This window comes from Cyprinodon tularosa, unplaced genomic scaffold (genome assembly GCF_016077235.1).
Source record: "Cyprinodon tularosa strain WSP-4 unplaced genomic scaffold, ASM1607723v1 ctg811, whole genome shotgun sequence".
Taxonomy (NCBI): Eukaryota; Metazoa; Chordata; class Actinopteri; order Cyprinodontiformes; family Cyprinodontidae; genus Cyprinodon; species Cyprinodon tularosa.
In genome coordinates, this window is record NW_024039576.1 from 384,983 (window position 1) to 405,674 (window position 20,692).

The 20,692-nt window shown below is 36.1% G+C and overlaps 1 protein-coding gene across 2 annotated transcripts in view; it reads left to right on the forward strand.

Annotated features, from left to right (window-relative positions):
* Positions 1-20,692, forward strand: part of grin2aa (glutamate receptor, ionotropic, N-methyl D-aspartate 2A, a) — a 233,492-nt gene that overhangs the window by 153,016 nt on the left and 59,784 nt on the right. For both annotated transcript variants that reach the window (XM_038271938.1, XM_038271936.1), the window contains one exon: positions 14,604-14,718. In XM_038271938.1, coding sequence (XP_038127866.1) covers positions 14,604-14,718 — 115 coding nt within the window. The remainder of the gene's footprint in view (positions 1-14,603; positions 14,719-20,692) is intronic.

Sequence of the window (20,692 nt, forward strand, 5' to 3'; positions counted from 1 at the left end):
GAAATGGAAAATAGTCTATGCAGTCATAGTATACTGTATGCGCAGTGAAGCCTTTATTTAGCCAAATTACACTGAACTTCAGGTGCATTCAGGTTCTGCTAAAAAGATTTGTATCAAAAATGATTTCTTACATTCCTCATTCAGTGGCAGATATTTCCCAAGATATCTTGGATGCTTTAACACGATGTGTCGCTTTAATTTGAAGTGGACGTGGCTAATGTACGGACTTGTTTGTTCAGTCTAGGCGGGCACAGTGTGCACAAATACATTATTTTGTTTTTTTCTGTCAGTCTTTCTTTGTTAGTTCATAAAACTCTGCCAAGGTCTATGCAAAACTGGCATCAGAAAAACCAGTAGATGAGTCTGAATTGTGCAGAGTAGTACTAGCAGCAGACATGCTGGTCTGTTATGCTGTTTGCTGTAATATATGCCGTAAAACCTGACGTTATTCTATGAAAAGTGTCGTCATAAACTGAACGCGAACTTGAGCTGTGTGTGTTGCTCATTATTCTCAGAGGGAATATCGCTCTTGTTCATGGTGATGATTTCAAAACTGGACCATTCAGTTCACTGTTTACTAAAAATATGAACATATTCATTGAACATTGTTTATTGAACAAGTTCTGGCACAACATTGTAAGGTGCTCATCTGGCATCTGGACAACAATTGCGTGGGAGAGACTTGAGCTCAGGAATTCACTCTGCTAAATTTGTAATGAAGTACTCCAGTTTTTTAAACCAGAGCTCCCAAGAAAAGAATACATGTTGAAAACATACATGTGATCACCGGAAAATAATGCTATAGAAATACTGGTCAACATTACATGTCATGGTGCCGTATTAAAAGTTTCATAGCAGAGGCTTCATGTCAGACAGTCCTTTAGAGTCAGTGTCAGTTTGAATAGTCAAGTTGGTGAATACAACAAGAATTTTGTCTTTGGTTCGTCTTTGTTTTAAAGGCCTTCAAAAATATGCAATCACAGTCTGGCATAGAACCAAGAGATCTGCATAAATAGCTTGGATATGGATGGATTTTGGAATTAAAAAGGCAACAGAGAATAATAAAAAGATGTGAATGAAATTTGAAGGGGTAGTTTGTAATATTGCCAGTAAAGAGTGAGCCAGAGGAGCAACTGAGATGGGATAACAGTGGGGAGCCACTACAAATGAGTGCTCTCTCAATCTGAAGAGATCCTTGATGAGTCCTTCTGCTCTTCTTCTCATTAATTCCTGCATATCTCATTTGCTCATCTCTGTGTTCTTCATCTTGCGCTCAACCCCTAACAGCCAGTGGAAGACGTTGCAGATTTTGCCAGCAATGACTTGTTTTCCATCTGGCAGCGAAGCAACAGAACCAATGTGTGTTTACTGTACATCTCAGTGATGTGTAAAATAATTATACTGTTGCATATAAATTATAAAGCTTATTTACTTAAGTGTTTTTACCGATAATAAACCATCTGATCTTTTTTCTTAAACAACACAATCTAGGAAATTATGCTCAAAATTGCACATAAAGGCAAGTGGATGTCTGCCCAAACCAAACAAGCTCAGTTAGGTGGGCTCCCAGGGTTTTTACTGCCAGTACACAAAAAATGTATCCCTTCAAAGATTTATTTCATTTTTATCTAAGCTACAGGTTAAATATTTCTGCTAATAATTTAGTTTTTGATATTAGACAGAATCTAAAGCAATGCAAAAAAGCAGTTGCCAAATAACGATTTATTCATTAAGATGAAAATGTTTTCAAACTAATCTGAATGTCTGGGGAAAAGTTGCTTTTGCAAAGTTAATTTGTGCAAGAATTTAGAATGAAGTCAGCCAGGCTGTGCCAATGTTGTTGATATAATTTCTTTTGAAGTTTGTTATAGAAAATGAGGGGAAATATAATAAAGCTTTGAGTTCTTCCTAAAAAGAGAAAAATTGCAATTTTAAGCTCACAATTTAAGAGGGGAGAATTTCTCCTTCGAGATAATGAAGAAACCAGAGCCTCAATTTGACCATTGGTTTGAACATTTAACTTTGAACTTTTCACCAGATATAATTCAATTTATACATAACTCTGAACATTTTTGGTCGGACAGCCACTTTTAAAATTTTTTTCCATGTTTTCTTGATTTACTTACAGTAACTGTGGTTTGCCTTCCCTTGCAAAACCTCAATAAAGGCTTTACTACTCCTTTCCAGACTGAAAAATAACATTGCATTGTGGGCATTTCTAACTTTTAGCCTACTTTATTTTGTTGTTTGACATGTTTCTGTTAAGTAATTCCTTGATTTTTTGAAGCTGAGAGTTATCGTGACATTACGTGGCAAGTAAAACTAAATCAAGAATGTGGTTAATTAGTACTTATTCCTAATTTGTTTTGCAAACAATGCTCTAATATTTACCCAATTAAGCCCATATTTAGCAGTCCAAGACTAAAAGATCAATAGCTTTCTCAGGAAACGTACTTACTGTACACCCATGGGAAATACCAAATGGTAAGGGCCACCCAACTCTGCAGGGCATATTTTCTGCTGCCGTAGGTCATTAGGCAGGTGATGAAGACTACAGATACTTACTGTTTCAGGTGAGAGGGTTCAGCCAATAGGGCTTCAGGGGCAAGGACAGGAACATTACGGGTCATGGCCAGTTCAGGGCTATGGGCCAGTGTGGGTTGTTAGATCATCAGTTTGCGTCAGGGGAATTAGGAGTATGCAGCTAAGCACACACTCACACACAAAGTGGTGTGCTGATGGGCTGTCGCTTTTTTCTTTTTTTTTTTTTTTTTTTTTTTAGCTTAAGTTTTTGTCTTTTTTCTGTTTGTTTTGTTTGGAAAAAATACTTTTGCAAAGCATTTACAGTGCCTTGCACGAGTACTCATACACATTAGACATTTTCACCCTTCATCACATTGCAGTTTGCACAAACTAGATTTCAGAGTCATATGACATCATTATTAGTGTTTTAAGCTTTCATACAATATGCTATATGGGAAATATATGAGTATACAAACTCTGAATCTCACTTAGATTACACCATTTCCAGAAAATGACAAACAAGACAACCCTAATATATTGGTACATTACTATTTTAGAATAACAGTCTGAATCAATTCTCAAATCTATAAGAGAATGTGACCAGAGCAGAAAACAGGTGTTCATATACACTGTTTCTATAATGATCTCAGGAAATTGGACCCAGAATTCGAGGCGAGACAGGCAGTGGGAAAGTTCAAAGCGTTTATTACACAAAACAGGTGCGCGGGGCTGCTCGTCTGCTGCGGGGCGGATCTCTGATTCAAAGTTCAGTCCGTTCGCGGAGCTTTGACCGCTGTTGCGGCGGGAGACGCCCCCAGAGTTCCTAGAGAGCGAGCAGAGTCCAGAAGGGAAATCCAAGGCCGAAGTCAGAAGACAGTTCCAGGTTCAGAAGCCGGTAGAATCCAGGATCAGACAGGACAAACAGAGCAAACGGGCAAGGCCAAAACTCAAAATCATCAGGCAGAAAACTGGTCAATATCAGGAAAACAGGCAGACTACAGAATGCTAGGGAACGTATCACAAAAACACACAAATAACCTGGCGCTGATGGGAGGTAAACACACAACTTAAATAGTAGAGGAACCAGGTGGAAATGATCGCCGATAATCAGCCGCAGAACCAATTAGGCAGGGAGCAAGGAGCAAAGGAAAAAACCAAACCATCAGCGCCAAGATCATGACAGAACCCCCCCTTCAAGGGCGGATTCCAGACGCCCCAACAGGCTGATCAGGATGATCCCCATAGTGGGGGTCCTGATCCCGGATCAACCGGGCCGGAATCCAGGACCTTTCCCTAGGTCCCTAGGATAGGTAGTGGTCCATAACCCTCCCCGTCCACTGGGAGGGTTATGGACCACTACCTATCCTCCTAGACCTGAGGAGGCGGCAGGGAGCAAGAAGCAAAAGAAAAAACCAAACCATCAGCGCCAAGATCATGACAGTTTCTGTCTAATACGACAGCCATCTTGAACTATTTTGCAAAATATATGCAAAGATTTCAATTGTCACATGATGAAAGCATTAAGAGAAATGCCCCAAAAAATGTCCACTATATAGTTAAACTAAAGCTGCTAAAGTGCAAAACTTTTTTTTTGTTTTATATTTTGATATGTATTAAGACTTGGATTCTTTTCCTCCAGGTCAAATTGATGTTCCACTTTGTGTGGGTCTATCATATAATATTGCATATTGCTAAATGTTGTTGATGTTTAAGGTCGTAAGTGCAATTGTTTATATTTATCAATATGGAGGTTCAAACATTCTGTCCGCTTTTTAGATCGATTCCACTTGAGAACATCCGTTTATTAGAGATCTATTATCAGGTTTAAATGACCTCAAAAATGTTAAGCAAAATTAGTTTTCATTGAATGTATGGGTCTGATATAAAATCTGTTGTTAAACGGACTTCTCCAGCCGGGGACAGTTTGTGTTTTCATTGAAGTTTTACCTCATTTTTTATAGTGACAGCTGAGGTGATACATTCACAGTGTCACATCTAAATGAAATATGTTTTGCTGAGTAAAGAAAAAATTAAATTAAGTAAAAACAGGAGACAAATTATCAACAAGAGAGCTAGTCGATGGGCCAATCACAACAAGTGACAGCTTGTGTTTTAGATAAAATGGGTTCATTTTGGAAACAAAAGAAATATCCCCTTTTAAGAGAGTGTTCTTTTCTGACAGATTTACAGTGTTCTCTTCACCTTGCTGTGTTGAACAGTGTGCCTTAAAGGCTTTAGCACTTATTTATCTGTGTGTGAGTGCGTGCTTTAAAAAGACGTGGTGGTAGTACTTTGATGTGACAGGTAATTTCAGTCTCCTGTTGTGATATATGACATTTGGAACTGAGGACGAAAAACATCCACGCACATTCACTCAGTGCAAAAGTCCTAGCTATCACTTGACTTCAATTCAAAAAAGTGATGAACACTTAATTCCAGTTTGTTTATATAGAGCCAGATCTCAAGAAAACATGATCTGAAGTTTTACATGGAAAATTCAGTAAAGTCAAACAGACATATTGTTTAAAGGTTCTATTTCGTTAAACCCAGTTGATTTCATTAAGTCATTAAATTTGCAGCAATCCCTCACATCAAGCATGCATACAGCAACAGTGGAGAAGAAAAACTCCCTTTTAAAAAGAAGAAACTTACATCAGAACGAGGCTCAGTGTGAGTGGCCTTCTGTTGAGGCTGATTAGGGGGTCGTTGAGATAGAACTACCGATCCATAAATAATCTCTGCAAGAGAATTTAAAGCTAGCTTCATGGATGGCTTGGTTTAGGAAAAAATCAGTTAAGCAGATGAGCTCTAAACCAGTTTGAAATCAGTAGGGTGAAAGAGAGCACATGCAGGTAGTCACAGTAAGACCTGAAGCAATAGTTAAGTCTATGAGAGAAGCAGGACTAAACACTGAGAAACAGGACACATTTTCTCATTTATAATTGACCCTGTTGACAGCAGCAGCCCAGCTGACGCCTACCTAAAGACACTACAATCAGGTTATAAGGCAAAAAAAGAACAATACCTAACTTTATCCACATGCATATTAAATTACACTGGTACTGGAACCTCCTGAGGTGTGACTTTTCTCACCTTTCTCTGGAATAAGGTGATTCTCTATGACACTACTGTTTATGTTTTATACATTCTCACCTCAGAAACTGGACTTGTTGTCTCTCAGCAGTTCAGTATGACACTACACACTATCTGATTTGATTCTTTAAAGAAAAGTGAACACTTCAAAAAAAATAAATAATCAAAAACAGTTCATATATTTATCCTAGTTAGAATAACTAACAATTTATAACATCTAAGCGTAATATTTAGAAGTATTTTTTAATATTTTTTTATTAGAAGTAGTTTTCTCAATTTTGTATAAGCAGCTGGATTTAGATGGTTAATTAGCTATTCAGAGATACAGTGTGCAGTTATCTGTAAAGGCTATTCACTTTGCAAAACAATATCACTCTAATATAAGTGGTATATGCAGTACTACCTTAGGATGCACACTATTATATGAAATGTTTTATTAGCACGCATAATTATTTCCTACACAAAAATGTGTCTTTTTTCGGAACAAGAAATGTTTGTACAAAGGAGCCTTCTTTTGGCTGTGTGACCAGAAGTGGACTGCAAAAGATGAAGTAAAAATCTGTTGATCTATTTTCTCTAAAGCTAGAGAAAACTCAAGTTTCTTTCTTTGGCAACTCAGTAAAAATACTTCAGACCCTAAAGAACAATATGAAGGTGATTTTACAGCTGTTTAATAACTGCAAAATCAAGAAGTGAAGACATAGTGTGAATGTGTGCTTCATAGACCTCAAATACTTTGACTCTGAGTATACATCACTGCTTTGACTACACTTTGTCTTAACAAGAAAAAATGTCTCCATCTCTAATGCGTGTTGCCTTGTGCAGATTATCTTCTTTGTAGTGAGAAACCCTGCTAGAGCAGTGCTGATTTAAATTAAGTACAAAGCTCTTATCCTACTGTAAACCAGAAATTTGAATGTGTTTTTTCATGTAAATTCAATTGCTTTCTATTGGAACTAGTGCGCTGACATCAAAGTGATATCAAAGCATTTTACAGAAGCACCTCAATCAATTCCAGTCAAAGCATACACAGTTAATTCCATTCCAAATCAATTTAAATGTATCATACTTCAACAATTCAGTATAATAATCAGAGATAAAAGTTAATGAACTGTATAAAAAAGTTATCACATATTTAAACATAAAAAGAATTTTCACCGATTACAATTAATGGATTGAATTTCAGTCCCTTATCTGTCATTTCCAGTGTTTTACTTATAATGGGAACAACGGCGTAAATGTTAAAATTAAAGGACAACTTTAAATTTTCTGTTTTTTAACTAACTGCTGAATGCTTTCAAATGTAAAGGTTATTCTGCTAATATTACTCCCAACTACTCATCTTCCACCTGACATCATTACAATCCTTTATACTCCAAAATAAGTAGAAAGGAGCAAGAAATAACTCTGTAGATATTTTTACCCAAACTCTGTTGAAGGATAGTCTTCTTCCTCTACTACCATGCTTTCGTTCCATCTCTTTCCCTCAGCCTCATTCATCTTCTGACCCATTCTCATTCCTGTGGGTGCTCCATCTTTGCTGTCTCCCCACGTCTGCACCTTCTTCCTTTCCCCGAAGAATAAAGAGGTTATAGACACAAAGATGGCTGGACAATAACAAAAAAAAAATAACTGGGCAATAATTCCACTGTATGTGGCAGAGCGAATGTGGTGACATTGAGCGTTGTTAAGGTGTTCAAAATAGTTGTCTGTGTTTATGTGTGAGCAGAAATGTTCATCCAGGTTTGATGGGGGTCAGCCTGACGCGAATGCCCTTAAGCCTCTGTCCGTTTCCTAGCAACACCCTATGGGTCCACCTGTTCTGTGTAACCCTGCCAGAAAAGGAGTCCTACATATAATCATAGACAGTAAAATCTGATTCATTCAGTTAGTAATTCTACAAGTCTAGAGTTCTATATAGAGGTCCAAACTTGATTTATCTGATCTACACACCTACTAGTTTGATCACTTAGTCATTGTATTTTATTGATTTATTCTTGTGTATAGAAAGAAAATTGAATAATCAAATTTTTTAGATGGGAAGCGTTTCCAACATTCAATAGGTTGTAAAAAAACCCAACATTTTGGCACTGATGGTGCTGAGAGCATTCATATTGCTGTATTTCCAAACAGTACTGTACTTTTAGATAGATTATGTTACACTGCACATTTTGGGGATTTTATCACAAAATACTGCATAGATGGGTACCACTTTAAAAATATGCCCCGTTTATTGATGACCAATTAGTAATTTGTAGATATGCAATCAATTAATCTGTAAAAAGCTTATAACTTATTCAAGACTGCTTATGCAATCATTATACTATTCATGTTAAATAAATATGTTTTGCAAATGCTTATTTGGCTTACAAGGAATAGTATCTCAGCCTGAAATGTTGAATATAAGCAATGCTACAGTAGGTTCACTATTAGTCAATAAACCTGACTTTTTTTTTCTTCCTTACACTTACTAATGCATAATAAACGCTTGTTAATGAATTATAAAGTATTTACAGAATAATACGTATCATACCCTGAAACTATTTTCCATCATTAAGGGGAGCCTTATTGTAAAGTAGTATCTATAAATTTAAGCAGGAGGAAATATGATGTATGATTGAAATTCTTTTAATTATTAAAGCAACCTATAAAAAATGCAAGGGGTAAAATGCTAAAAGGTGTTTATGTTGGGGTTTTTTTTGCCTTAGCATATGCCAGTACAAAGTACAAAGGTAAATACAACTGAGAATCCTATAATCAATAATTATTGTTTAAAGACTGTCCATCTAACAAGCTGATGTTGATTCATTTTGAAAGAAAAGGGTCTAAATAAGGGCTGAGCACAACTGGCCATTGCACTATGTAGATTTGTATTTGTAAAATCATACAATTTTGTTAAACGACATGATTATACACTCTTTTTTGATATTCCATCACACAAAACCCTGATCAAAATAAAGTTAAAATAGTGTGGTTAATATGTTTGGCCACACACTACAAACTTGCTTGCAAACCATTTAAATAGTTATTCTTACAAAATCTAACCTTGATTTTTAATGGTGTGCGCTGCTAGAGGGTAAGTCTTGTCTTGATTATCTAAGTAATGAATTCCGTAGAATAACAGTTAATATCAAATCATTGTTTAATGTACAATGATTTGTTTGTATTGTGTGTGTATTGTATAACGTTATTGGAACATTTTACATGCAATAATGAGTTAACTAAGTCAAAAACTGAACATTATAGGTCTACTACTGGAGTTTGTGTTATTTCTTTCTACTCTTTTTCTTTCCATACTCACTTAAAATCTGTTTTTGAAACTCTGACCAGCTCTTTTCTGCACCAAAGTCCTTCACAAAATGTCCTACATGACACCCCTCACCAGCTGCATTCCACTGTGGCTTTGTACCATTTAGAAGTCCGCCCTGTCGGCTTTTTTCAGGATATGTCACACAAAGAAGGAAAAGAGGAGCAAACTACTCTTTGTCGTACATGAGTGCTGACAGAGTCAGGGAGACGGGCTAGGGAAGGGGCCTTCATGATTAATGTGGAGCCTATGTGGACCCAAGAATATCTCCAACTGCCCTCCATCTTAGCTAATGTGACCTGCCATATCGGCCAACCACCACATTCTGTGTGTATGTGCTTGTCTGTTATCTCTTTGGACTAGTACTAACGAAAGCTCTGGCTTAGGTACAGTTTGTTGTGAAACGTTAGATAATTCAAATCTGTGTCAAAACTGATTTTTTTTTTTTTTGGGATATTTTTTTACTATTAATACAATCAGAGTTATGTATGTGTTAAAAAGTCCTTGAGGAATAATAATAATAATAATAACAAACTCCCATTGTGTGTCACAAAAAAAAAAATTGCACATCCAACATCCCGCACTCATAGAAATAAAGTAATAAATCAATTAATTGCTAGTTAGCTGCAATGTACACAATTGCAACTTGTCTCAATCTCAATATGCATCTAGAGTCAAATGTTTGAGATAACTTGCAATGAGCTTTCGTTCTTTGTTGTTTTAATTCAACTAGGTTTATTTGAACTACTTTTAAGTTCTAAAGCATGAATAATCGTATTTTATGCCAGGGTTTGTTTTAAGCCATCTCTAAAGATGTGCAGAACGCTGCTGCCCCGATTTTTAACAAACACATCCAGACGTGAACACATTACTCCTGTGCTGTCGTCACTCCACCGGCTTCCAGTCCGTTTAAGAATCGATTTTAAACTTCTGCTGTTTGTTTTTAACGCCATTCATGGCTTTGCCCCCTCTTACTTGTCTGAGATTTTAACTTTCTGCAATTGTGGCAGAGGTTTACGCTCCTCGGGTCAGCTTCTGCTAGAGGTCCCTAGGTCAAGACTTAAACAGTGGGGCGATCGTTCTTTTGCCGTCGCTGCTCCCAGACTATGGAACAAACTACCCCCTGACATCCGCACCACTACTGACCTCAGCCTTTTTTTAAAAAACTTTTTTTAAAACCCACTTTTTTAATTTAGCTTTTAATTCTGACTATAATACTGTCTCTTAGATGTCATCTTTCTGTGTGCTCCTTTCTATGCACCTCTGGAAGGCTTTTAATGTCCTGCAGCACTGCACCACTACAGCACTTTTTATTGTATCTTGTATGTTTTTATATGTGTTATGTATTGTTTTAATGGCTTTGTTGTAAAGCACTTTGGGTACCATTTGGCTATTGAAAGGGCTATACAAATAAATTTGATTTGATAAAGGTGTTTTAGAGAATTTGGCAGTACATCCTACCAGCCTCACAACTGCAGACCTCATGTAATCACACCAGCCCAGGACCTCCACATCCAGCATGTTCACCTACAAGATTGTCTGAGACCAGCTACTTGGACAGCTGCTAAAACAATTGGTTTACATAACCGAAGAATTTTTGCACAAGCTGTCAGAAAACATCTCAGGGAAGCTCATCTGCATGCTCGTCACCCTCATTGTGGTCACCAATTTTCTCCAGTTTGTTGTCATAACCAACAGACATATCACCCAATGAGCGCGTTTGGATGCTCTGGATTGGTGTATACGACGGTTTTTACCAGTTCCTCCCAAAACCCAGTAACTTCGCACAGCCATTGAAGAGGAGTGGACCAACACTTCCACAGGCTACAATTGACAACATGATCAACTATTCAACCTACCGTCTATGCCTCTTTCCGATATCCTTTAGCCTTCTTCATGTGTAGGTTATGTTCAAATTTTTTCTGATTTATTAAGCCAGAGAGCCAGCAGGCCTTTCTAAAATATAGTGAAAATATAGACAAATTGAATTTACAATTTAAGCAAGTTCAACAATATTTTCACACAGTGTCATAATGTTTTAGATTGGTTCTTTTTCTTTTGTTAATTAAGTATTCATTTAAAACACTAACTGCTCTATTTACTCAGGTTATAACAAAACAGCAAACATGCACAGAAATAGTCTATAATGGATACATTTCTACAATGCTGTACTTTCTGAAGCTGTTCACAATAACCACAGGGATGAATTGATGAATGTAGGATGGGTCAGTGGTGGAGGTGCTTACATCCTTTTTTCCAATTTGAGCAAACAAGTTTTACAAGATCATATTGTATTATTATTACTAGAATTTTAATATGTCAGTACTCCATATCTAAAAGTTTGAAGTTGTTCTCTTTATATTTAGATAGTTTTACTTCATTAAATGCAGCTTTATGAAAAAACTTAACTCTATGGGGCGCTAAATTGTCATTACTATGTTTGTGTGTATGTGCAGTAAAGCGACACATATGTGCTGAAAAAATATTTGGTTGTGTGATGTTTTAATTTTGTATAGGATTTTGTCTAAATAATAATCTTTGTCAACTGATTATCATGTTTATGGTAAAACATTTTAGATCCGTTTGTTTGTGTCTCTGAAATATATGAGATTTTAACTCTGAACCCAAAAGGTCCTGTGTAAGTTTAGTAAAAATTAGGAATGTGTACCGTTCATATTTGAACCTTTATGATATCAGGGAATCTTAACTACAATGCCAGTATCATCTTAAACAACACACTATTTTACTTCATGCAGACTGAGAGGATGTGGTTTCCTAACTCGTCATTGTCGCAAATGTTTCAAACTTTTTTCTACCATGTTGCTGGATGCTGACCTCAGGTCGCTAACAGATACGATCGTGCTAACCTTGCTGTATACAGGAGTTTCTGCTGCAAATCTGAAGTTGTAGAAATTTGTGCTCTCCTCAGCCTTGAACATATTCTTTGCTAAACAGGTGCTTCCTCAGATTAGAAGTACTTCTATCACTTGCCTTGCACTTTGCATCACATATATATTGCAGCGAGTGTATTTTGCAGCACATTATAAAAGGGAAACCATAGAAGAGGCGTGCATTTTCTATTAGCCATGCTGGCTTTGCTTACTGTAGCAGCAGCTGCTGATATCATCATGCCCTAGTGCATGCAATGCTGTGTTCATGTCTCACATGGAATATTGCCCACTCCTTACTCCGTCTGTGTCACACTAATGCGTATATGTAAAAAAACATGGTACCTTTGATTTTAAGTTAATAGGTACTTAAGTATAATTCTGCTAGTACTACAGTAATTCATACAGTACCAATAAAGGTGCTAAAGTCAGGACCTATCCCTAGCCAAAACCAAGATATTAAAAGTAAGGTTAGTTTGCCATCTGATCAACCCTATCCACTCACACTTAGACATAAGTCTCAATTTCTGATTGTTTCAATGTCTTTTCAGCCATCATTTCCTCTTAAACTTTTAAACTTTTTGTCAATTCAATTCAGTTCATTTGTATAGCGCCAATTCACAACACATGTCATCTCCTGGCACTTTACAGTTCACCAGATCATACAGTCAAACTGATTCATAGTTTTCTATCAAAGGAAAACCAGTTGATTGCAGCAACTCATTGACTCGAATGCAATCCCTTAAAACATCTGAACATTTCCTTATAAAACAAATGTTGATATTTTTCCTATAGAGCACATTGTAATTCATTTTTGATAAATACTGTTAAAATCTCAAAGTTATACTCTCCTATTGCAATTATTAGGTCTTTAAATAGCATTGAGCTATGAATTAGGGTAGGTGTTATTTCAAGATGACAGTTGGTTAAAAAGAGGCCTGGCATATGATATTGTTATCAAATACTTTGAAGTTAATAATAGTATCAAACTAAGATCCTTAAAGATTTTATAGAGCATATCATTAGCAGAAATACAAATCAATGAGAAACTGTTCCAAAAATTATTAAATAATGTGTCTTGTCTATCCCATGGTTAATTCATATGAAACATATTCAATTTATTTAATTAAATCCACAACACGTCATCTTACTGCACTTTACAGAGACAATACAGTCAGACTGGTTAAATGTTTTTGTCAAGAAAAACCAGTTAATTGCATCCATTAATTGACATGCAAAACATGCTCCTCCTGGATGAGCTTGTGGGGATGATTTCCACTAGCTGTTTTTCCTTGACTCAGCAATCCCTCATCCCGAGCATGCATGTTGGCACAGTGGAGAGGAAAAACTCCCTTTTGAAAGGAAGAAATCCCAGCAGAACCAGGCTCTGTGTTAGCTTTCAACTGGGGTTCCAGGAGACAGAACTAGACATACAAGAAAAAGCAAATATAACATGGTTGATATGTTTTGAGTTTTTAGTTATTAATAATATGACTCATAAGTTTGAATTGATGAACTTACATTAACTTTTATGTTTCAATGCATGTAATTGCCTGAAATGAATAAATAAACATTAGATAAATATTATTAATAACAGACTTTATCATGAACTTTACAATGTATTGTTACTGTGTCGTACCAAACAAGTGGTTGGTCAGAGAGGAAGGGAATGTAACAAGTGTCAATCAATTCCTTTTTTAAATACTTCCTATATGTCAATGGTGTTTAAAACCATCAAAGATGCATGGTTTTTTAACCTATAGAAGTAACTTAAGCATGCATTCAGTGATAGAGCACAATCTTGTGCAATGTGTAATTGATTTTGCAGCGTTAATTTTTACAGAACATGCATGTAACAATAGTGAAAAGAAAAACCTTCCTTCAAAAGGAAGAAATGTCTTGCAGAACCGGCCTAAATGTTAATGACCCACTGCTATCACTAACTGCAGGTTTGAGCACACAGACTAAACACAAAAGATGCACAGAAACACTGGTCCAGAAGAACTTTTTATTTGAGAGGAAACTATAAGGGTGTTTGCAATAGTACCTCCTAAAGTGGCTCTAACAAGGAAAAAAACACAGCTAACCAGATAGTCGAGGTCTAGAAGATAAACAAGCGCAAATACAATTATTCACAGTAAAAGCTCCAGCAACAGCTATGTCTAGGAGAGAGACAGAGTAACTGACTGTAAAACAGAATCAAGTATATCTATAGCAGAACATGAGGTCAAAAACATCAGCAGCTCATCCAAAATTTCCCTACATGAAGCTGTCGCAGCTCAGCAGAACAGCAGGCAAGATGTGCTATGGAGGAAAAAAAAAATTAATAAAAAAAACAAGGTCACTAAATTTAAGGTGAAGTCATGTTTACCAAATAGTGATCAAGGATAAAGAGAGAATGAGAGAGAGAAATATAGATTCGGGGTAGGTAACGATTATAGAGTGAACTACTACTGTACTGAAAATTTTATGAAGACAGATTTAAATTGTGCGTTTAAAGTTTAAGCTCAATTTATCTGGTCTTAAAATATAGCTTGTTTTTTCACTGCTTCTCTTGTTGTCTGCTCTGCAATCCATGGTCCTAAAATTAAAAAAACATGTATGTAACAAAATCTTAAAAAAATTGTAATCTAGAAAAACACAAAGTTGTTTATTCCCTTTATTCTGAGATGTAGCAGGTACTGTAAGCAAGAGTCATAACTTTAAGACTTTGATTTTACTTTTCAGATGATAATTCTTTTCCTATCTTTCTCACCCTTCTGCTCCTACTTCTCTGCTTGTTTCACTCATAGGTACATGATGAATGTGACATGGGATGGCAGAGACTTGTCGTTCACAGAGGATGGCTACCAGGAAAACCCAAAGCTTGTTGTTATCGTTCTCAATAAAGAAAGAGAATGGGAAAAGGTAAGGCCAATAAGCATCTAAACTGGTTCAGTTTATGTGTTTGTATCACCAAATTGTATGAAAAACATAATTTTTAAATTATTGCTAATATCATTAAGTTTCATATAATTAATTTTAGAAATAAATTATATTAAGATATTTGTTAATTTTACCTGTGCCACAAAGAAAGATTTCCTGATGGACGTCATATGATGTATCATTCATCAAAAAAATTTGGAGTGATAAAACTAAGATATATTTGTTACAATATAAATTTAAAGAGAACTATTAAAATTTTCCAATCAAAACAAAAGCAAAATTATCACAATGAATTACATTCATGTTTGTATTTAAAAAGCAAGGCTACGGTTCAGTGTACGTAGATATTACTTGGTCGTTGAATTTCAATAGTATAACATTTTCAGGGGAAAGGAGAAAATGTGTCTAGAAAAGACTGGGTTTAAGCATCACAGTCTGCATTCATTCATTTCATAAGGTGACTAGCAAAGTCAGACTTCTTTGAGTCAGGAGGTGTATATACATACAGCCAATAATTATATTATTCTCAATAAATGCTGCCTCTCCAGAAAATGCAATTAATTGTTAAAGGTCAGATCTTTTTTTTTTTTTTTTAACTGTTATTCAAAGGAAAATACCCCCCTGTGTATTTTTTCTACATACATATTATTATAATTGTTTAAAGTATAATACTCTAAGGTATCTTTGTGTAGCCACTATTCTGAAATGCCTATAACCAAAAAGAAAACTTAAGGTCTTAAATAGCGCAAGTTGATTTATTTTCTTATTGGTACTATGGAAATTTATGTGCAATGCTCATCAATTTGTGACAGGAAATAAGTTAAATGGATGCTCTAAAGCACTATTTAATACTTAATTTGGTTAACCAAAACAATTCTCCAAAGGGAAATGTTTACCCACTTTTAAGTTACCCTGCATAGCTTTTGACCCAAATATTACCTTAATTTGAGATGTATTAAATTATTTTTTTAGGTCAATATACAGCCAACATGTGATAATTCCCTTTAAAGTCTTCACCTCTCAAAAACTAATTTATGTATCTAATCCAATGATGAATGGGTCATGTGATCTAGAGGGCTGATTTACAACAGTCTGTCCTGCCCCTGAACGAAAGAGCTAACTAGGCTAAGAGTTGTTGACACTTACTTGATCAGATATATGTTGAATTCTCTGATGTAGGATTTAATCTAGAGACGTGAATATGTAATTGTCCCTACAAGTAACCCGATGGCGTATCATTACTGGTACGAAGTGGTCTGCTATCAGATTCCAACACATAGAAGGAGATTTTTTATTTATTTATGTATTTATTTTTCGAAAGGGGTACTTTCAGGGTTTCTAGTTTTAACCTAGTGCCCCTAGTGGCTAAAATTTAAGAAGATCACAACTTCTTGTCATCAACACAGTGCTGTCTGAATCTATGTCTACTTTCTCATAAATTTTGCAACATTCTTTAAAATTGGACATAATTTTTTCTTTTAATCCTAAAATTTTTATATTTTGTGATTTATACAAAAATCAATGCATTGAATCATCAGAAAGATCTACATATTGACTATGAGACATGCCGTTTTTGGTTTTACACTCTCAGAAGTCATCATACAGGAAAATGTGTGTATGGCCAATCCAGGAAGTATAAATAAACTTTATATTTGAAACTTTATCTGTGAATATATACTTGATTAGTTACTTTTCTTTAAAAAATGAACTATGGATTTCTTTTGAGGACCAGCATGGGAAAGGTGCTTTGATAAATGGCCATTGTAAATTCTATTTTAGATGCTGTAATGGACTTCAAATGGCAGTCATGCATCTTTATACCTGCATTGGGCTTCCTCACACTTCCCTAAATATCCTACATTTATTGTCTCAATAATTCATGCCATGGCATAAGTGAAGGGACAGTTTTTAGAGTAGTATAGTAAAGGAAGTGTGGATATGGAAAAGAGTCCAATAGGAATGGAAGGAGTGATTGTAAACTAGTTTGAACCTGTTTTGTTTTCATTCTGTGTAAGATTCTCTAGGTTTTAGCCATAATTTCTATTTTCCCAACAAATAGTTGAGTTTTATTATTTTTTTCTATAGTGCCCTCTTTTCTACATCCCTCCTCCATTGTTCTCCTTCTCCCTGTCCTCCTTCCCATTTGTCTGTAAGCCCAATAATCTGTGTACTCAGATGCTGGTCTCTCCTATAGCCCCTCAGAGGAGAGTTAATCAAAACCTGAGGGGTCTGTTATCAGGCTGGCAAAGGGTCACCACTCTCTTTGTACTGTTTGCACAGGTGTGTTTTTTCTTTAGCACTGGCAATCAACAGAATCAAAACTGGATATTAATAAGACTTGTGTAGCAATGATTTTGGTTAGATTTAGGTCATATCATTTTGTTTGTGCTTTATTTGAAAGAACTCTTAGTGTTCAACAATGTTTTGGAGCAGCTTTTTCATGATTCATCCAGACACTCAAAACCCTTTGTTAGTGATTCGACAAGTAGTGTGTTGTAAACAGAGGGTCTGTGAAATTGATCAGTGCCACCTCCCTTTGGTGCAGACGATTACTCTGAAACCCAAAGTGGATGCATAATTAGGAATGTTTTTGTCTCCACCCAGTGCTGCTGTCCCACTCATGCACATAAAATCAGTGGAAAAAAATTACTTAAATAGTGATCAAGAAGAGATTAGTTCTGTATATGCACTGAAATTTTAATATAAAAATTTTTAAATAGGAATATGCTTCCTTTGGGATGTGAAATGCATGGGGGTAGAGGAGAGAAACTGTAATAAAAAGCTTGGTTAAGGTAGTAAGTGGAAATTAAAGAGAATGGCTCAGATAATGGAAAAGAAAAATAAGAGAAACAAGAAATGAGGGAAAACAAAAACAGAGGGATGGTAGCTAAACGGATGTGCAAGAATTGTCTTCATTTAAACCCCTGTGTTTAGCACTCACATGTTTAAATATTCTGCCTCTGCTTCTCCCTGCAACATGCTGAAACTATGTTTGCTAAATGAGGTTATTCATGAGTTAGGGGACATCTAATATAACCTCCAAAAATTAAGAGACATGAAAGCTGCTCCTCCTCTTGCTTTATTAGGTACACTTTGCTATAAACATGTTAAACCTCCATTTAACATTTCAGATAGTGTATAATTTTGTTACATTATGTATTTCCTGTTTTATGTAACTATAGAAGACTAAAAAGTCATTATCATAAAGTGATAGACATGAGCAGCAACCTTACTTAGGAATAATATGGATAGATTGTGACATTTAAATTATGCTCAGTTATGTTTGTTTTTAGTTTTGTTGACTCACATGCAGAACGACATGGAGAATCCGTAAATTTAACATTTTATTTACAAAAGCAACATTAATCTGGAAGCAGAGAACTGCTGGAGGTCAGTTGAAATTTCTTGTTGGTTTGCCAGATGAAGGGGGGGTAGCATGGATCTGTAGGGGTTTGATTCAGCGGACTTTGCAGACTGTACCCCAGAGGTCCAAGAGAATGTGAGTGAGATTCAAGTGCTTTGGTACTTGCAAGAGGCGTCATGCTGGAGAGCGGGCTGGCAGGTGATGAAGACTGAGAACTTCTGCACACAAGTAAGACCTTATCCATGAAGATCGGAGATGAACTAAGGTAAACTGTCTGGAACAATAACAGTCCACATTAAAATAGATTCACAAGGAGACAGATTTCAACAAGAAAGATATTCCTGGTCTTTGGCTGGAAAACAATCAGGGATAATCATCCAGCAAAGAGAGATGATCCTTCACCTCCTTATATACACACTAGTCATCTTGATTGAAAAATTTTCTCAGGTGTGCAATAAATAGATATATATGCCAACTTTTTGCACAAACACCGTCATCCTGATTCTTTGATACAAACCGGGGTGGATCCATACTTTTCTAACTTCTAGCTTAATGTAAAATAGAGAAAATACTCATCAGTTTGTAACACATCCGATTAAGCAGTAAGTGTTTCTTTTCTAATTTTTGGAAGTATGTGTGAATCATGCTCTCATATTTTTTTCTTAACTGATAAGAGAGACACCTTTAGTGGTATTTTTCTGTTGAAGCCCTTCTTCTTCGCAGTTTATCATAATGTCCATTGAGAGATGGTAGTCAGCATACTTTGGATTTGAGCTACATTTACTTCCCTTACGCATTGAGTTAACACACATATTATTCTCTGATATAAGGGTTAGGTTTAAAATAAGGTTAGTGTAGCATTTTCTTCCATAAAACAGCTGCTAACTGGCTACATTCCCTGTTTTCAGGTCATTTTTTTAAACCTCAGATGATCATGCAGAAAAAATACCAATATATATCAGCAGTTTCTTAAATAAAGACCGTCTTTGCCCCAACGACCATCCAATGTTCAAAGTCAAATTAACTGCTATTCTTCCTTTACTCCTTGATCATCTCAGCCCCACAACACTAGCCTCGTGAGACCATCCTGATCTCGCGAGCTTTCAAGGTTTCACTCGCAGATCAGTCTGGCTACTCTCCGTTAAAGAAAATTTGGAGCCGTTCACCAAAGGGACGTCCAATCAGCGTTGGCTCTGAGGCGGGTTGAGGTGTGACGCAACGAGAAGCGCGACAGTTCAGTCTAAAGAACATGGCGGCTTCAGCCGATGAAACTAGCGTTAGCGTGGCTATCGAGCAAGTTTTATCGGAATTACAGAGTATTTCTTCACTAAAAGAAGAGCAAAACACTGCTCTGGAGGCTTTTCTCAGAGGAAAAGATGTTTTTACTCTTCTCCCGACTAGTTTCGGCAAGAGTTTGATCTATCAATTGGCTCCTCTTCGTCGTCGCTCGGTTAGTACTTCATATGCTTCGTTGATCTGATTGGTTTATTTGGCCCGTCTATCACCAACATAGGCCAATCAGCTAACCAGTATTTTTGCCCCTTCCCAAAATTACTTCAACGGAAGGTTTCCAGATGGATATGCGGAGCAAATCCATTCGGCGGAGTCAGGTTACCACAACACCCCCTTGCTTGCTTGTGTTCATTGATATTTATTTTTCTAAAAGTCTGTTTTGCATGAACACAGTACAGAAGAAATTACGCATCTTTAGCTAAACATCATGTCATTTAAATTGAAAAAAATTATGATATGCTATAACTTTTATGTTGCATGTGTGTTGGGATGATGAGTTTAAAGTTTACATCATGCAATTATGTAAAGACAGAATTAAGAAGTTACTGTTGATACAACATCACTGTTGCTTTCTTAATTAAGATGATCACGGTGATCAGACTAATTTGCGTCACTAACAAATCAGTCATTGACAAATCCAACTAATTTGTTTGATTTGTATGAGCTTTATTGCTTGTATTACATCTTAATAAAAATAAATGGTTACTCTCTGGTTACTCTCTAGCTAAACTTAAAAGAATTGCAACATCAACAAAAATAAAAGTTGGCAAATATGTTCAGTTCATGAACAAACTGCCCTTTTTATAAATCATATTTACATACAGAACACAATGCCCTATAACACATTTATGTATCACTTCAATAATCAAACCTCAATGACAGTTTCTGTTTCAATGCAACTTCACTAATTGAGTCAGAAAACTACTTACTTTTTAGAAACAAGTTTTGTATCAGCACATAAGATGGTGTCTGCAAATTTTCTCACTCTGCCACAGAGTTTGCATTCAGTTCACAAAATAATTATTACAGACAACAAGGGATTTGTGCTTGAAGAATCACAATATGGAGCACAGATACACACAAAACCCATGTGCATACACCCACACCTCCAGGTCGACACATAAACACAGGAAGGCTCTTTTTTTATGCAGGCGTCACTGTCCTTTGAATTTTAATAAAAGAACTACACTTGAAAGGGAAAAACTGTATAAATCAGTGATTAGAATCTTCTCTCACTCTTCTTCTTTCTCTCTGCCCTCGTTTTGCACTCAGACTTTGGCATACACACGCACACTGACG